Source organism: Populus alba, chromosome 12 (genome assembly GCF_005239225.2).
Source record: "Populus alba chromosome 12, ASM523922v2, whole genome shotgun sequence".
NCBI classification, from domain to species: Eukaryota; Viridiplantae; Streptophyta; class Magnoliopsida; order Malpighiales; family Salicaceae; genus Populus; species Populus alba.
The window spans coordinates 267,148-270,523 of record NC_133295.1 but is presented as its reverse complement, the minus strand read 5'-3'; the positions used below and the strand labels follow the sequence as shown (position 1 = coordinate 270,523).

The 3,376-nt window shown below is 34.3% G+C and overlaps 1 protein-coding gene across 1 annotated transcript; it reads right to left on the bottom strand.

Moving 5' to 3' along the window:
- Nucleotides 1-414: 414 nt before the first annotated feature.
- On the bottom strand, nt 415-2,031 carry LOC118037790 (receptor-like protein 9DC3). The gene is made up of 2 exons (XM_035043892.2): nt 819-2,031; nt 415-710 (listed from the first exon to the last, which is right to left on the bottom strand). The coding sequence occupies exon 1, from the start codon at nt 1,999-2,001 to the stop codon at nt 850-852; it is 1,152 nt and encodes a 383-aa protein (XP_034899783.2). The 5' UTR covers nt 2,002-2,031; the 3' UTR covers nt 415-710; nt 819-849.
- Nucleotides 2,032-3,376: the final 1,345 nt, after the last annotated feature.

Below are 3,376 nucleotides of genomic sequence, written 5' to 3'. Positions count from 1 at the left end.
ATGATGGTTTGGTTGCTGAACATATTCGGAGTCAGATTGATACGAAATAGAAGGAATGGTTGGACTCCCTCTAAGTTCTTGCTCTGGTGCCCAGTTTATGAGTTTTGTTCTAATCTTAAGCAGATGCTACCATAGAATTATAGAGATTTAGGCAGTCTTTGTAGAAGGGGAGCTGCGCAAAAGTATGTTAGTTCCAATGATATTGAAGCTTTTTGTTTCTTGGAAACTAAAATTTCTAATTATACGAACACCTTAGTCAAAAGTATTTGGAGTGGGTCTAAATTGCTTTAGAACATTGTTTGTGCGTGTTGAGATGGTTTTATCACACTTTTTAATAGTTATTCATGTCTTACAAGTTGCCAGAATTACTATATTTTACTTGCAAATATTGTGTTAACAGAATCTGTCAGTCAAGTGTTCTTTTAAATTTACAAGAGTTGCTTCAATCTGTTCATAACTCTATAACTTTCAAAATACTTCCAGAAACAGAGATTGATTTAAGTGATTACGAATAAGGAAATGAAGACATAAAAAAGGGACCCAAAACATAAATGATTTTATAGTTAACACAAACTTGTTACATGCATGAATTCTTTTTCATAGAAGTAATGTACATTTAACCTTGAATTATGTAAACTACAAAAAAAAATAAAAATCCAATACTATGATTTTGCCACCCAATTGTTGATCCACTTGATATCTTGATTGTACTGCAAAATTAGACAGATAAGACTGATAAAATGAAATGGTAAAGAAAACATAGCCTAACATAAACTGTGAACATAAAATTTGAAAGCTCAAATGCTTGCAAAACTTACTTGAAAATATCAATTGCATTATTTAGTTTCTTCAAGCACCATATCTGCCAGCATTCTTCTTTGTTTTTTTGCTCTGGAGATTCCATTTATCTTCAACCATCCTAAAAAACCATGAAGGCTTTTTTGTTCTTAACACAACGTATCCCATTGCAACTCCAAACACAAACCCGCATCCATACCCCATTGTCACAGCTTTCCATCCAAATCCTTCTCCAAACAATGTTGAATCATCTCCTTCATCAAAGCTTGATGGCGGTAATGATGGTGCCTCGTCACCGTAACATTTTTTTAGTACTTGGGATCCACATAAACCCAAGTTTCCTTCAAATGAGCTTGCATCAAAGGTGTTGAATTGCTCTCCACTTGGTATGGGCCCCTCGAGTTGGTTATGTGAAAGGTTTAGGATTGCAAGAAATGTTAGACCCCCCAGCTGCGTTGGAATTCCTCCGGTAAGCAAATTTGAAGATAGATCTAATGATTCCAAATTGGTCAAATTTTCGAATGATGATTGAATATGACCTGTAAGGGAATTATGAGAAAGGTTGAGCTGTTGGAGTGCTTTAAGCTTTCCTATCACTTTTGAAATCCCTCCGGTGAAATTGTTATTTGACAAATCAAGTACTCTGATAGTACTTCGAATCTTTGTAAACTCAATTTCTACACCTTTCCATGTCATCTCTATGGAATAGACATAACTTATGGAATTGAAATATCTTCGGTATGGTATTGCACTACCTCTTGATGCATTCATGTAAATCATGTTTTGATCTGAGACCATCATTGCTTCAAGCTTATTGAAATACCCAGTTGGCAATGGCCCATTAAAATTATTGTTAGAGATGTCAAAAATACATAATTTAGAGAAGGAATTGTATGCTGTCGAACCTTTCACAAAACCTTGGAGTTTATTGGATTTTAGGACAAGAATTTGCAGCTCTGGAAGCGTTTCTAGAAAATAAGGAAATATATCCTCAATCTTATTGTTGCCAAGATCAAGAACTTTCAACATTGTGCAGTTGATGATGGACGGTGGTATTTTCCCTTCCAATTCATTTCCATTGAGGTTGAGATATTCCAAGCTATTATCCTTTGAAAATGTTAAAGGGATAGAGCCTTGAAGATTGTTCATGCCGAGATGCAATACTGAGAGCATTCTGCTGAAGTTCCCCAAACATAATGGCATAGAACCACTCAAGCTGTTGTTGGACAAGTCCAGGACCTCAAGGTATCTCAGCTTGGGATGCTGGCAACGCACTGAAGTGACTCCATCCCACAAGCAGCAGTCTGTACCCTCTTTCCACGACTCTGTCTTGGGATGCTGGCAACGCACTGAAGCAGAGCTATTAATGGAAAAGGATTCTTTGAATTGGAGCAAAGAAAGGCTTTGGTGAGGAGCACAGAAATGAGAAGAAGAAATAGTTGAATGGAAATGGAAGAGAAACAGAATGAAAGAGAGAGATGAAATAGGTGGAAACCCCATGTTTGGCTGGCCTTACAGGATTCAAAGTATATTTGGGAGAGATGAGGAATGAAGAAAGACATTCTTAGTAGTATTTATACACAAACTAATCTTAGATTGTATACTGACTGACATAGGATGTGTAAAACATCTAAAGACGAAATCAAATCTCAAGTACAAGAGTGAGTGAGTGCGTGTTGGAAACGCGGCAATATTAATTAATTAATGGAAACGCGGCAAAGTATATTAAAACAAGATTCCTTGTTGACTTCAAATTGCGCAAACTGAATTGTTGTTTCTTGGCAAAGTAATAATTACGCAAAGCAATGACTTTGTGTGCGCTCGGTAATTGAATGTTCAGAGATGTTTTTCCAAATTGTATTTAGCAATGAGATTTATGAGAAGATTGCTTTGCCCACTCAAATGTAATTTCCAAGAAATTCAAAGCCACAAAATCGGAAGAAAACTTCTTAATAAGCCACAAGTGGGCTTGCAGAGTTAAAGAGTCATCCTCACCTATTATGTCCACGTTCTGGCAATAGCTTGTTTGAATAAAATTTGCTTCCTCTCATGCAATTAATTTAATTTAATTAAAAAAAATATTTTCAAAAGTAAGATTCAATGAAGATCGAAATAAAAAAAATGTGAGTTAATCTTTGTCACTTTCAAAACCATAGAAAAATTTCACAAAAAAAAAATACAAAAAAATAATAAAATATTAATGGATAAAAATAAAAAAAAATAAACTTAAAAAAAATTAATATTGATTTCCTAACTATGCTTAATTTAGTAGTATGTTGTTTTTTAAAAATAATTTTCTTGCTTATCAGTCTTTCAATTTATATACTTGTTTTAATTTAAGCATAGTTAATTTTAATATTAGTATGCATGCTAGGTTTTTTAATTTTATATCAATTGCAAATTTTACCATGTCACTAGGTGTACCAAAATTCCAGTGCACTATATAACACTAATGCTAATATATGTTCATCAGGACTATCCAATCAACTTTTAAATCGAGCCAACCGTAGTTGGATGATCAATCCAGAAGTAATCTAGAGGGTTACAAGTTTAAGGTGCACCAACTCACCATACTAAC

Bases quoted from the DNA above. Each gene is read 5' to 3' on its own strand.
- LOC118037790 (XM_035043892.2), bottom strand. From the start codon at position 2,001: ATGCCATTATGTTTGGGGAACTTCAGCAGAATGCTCTCAGTATTGCAT.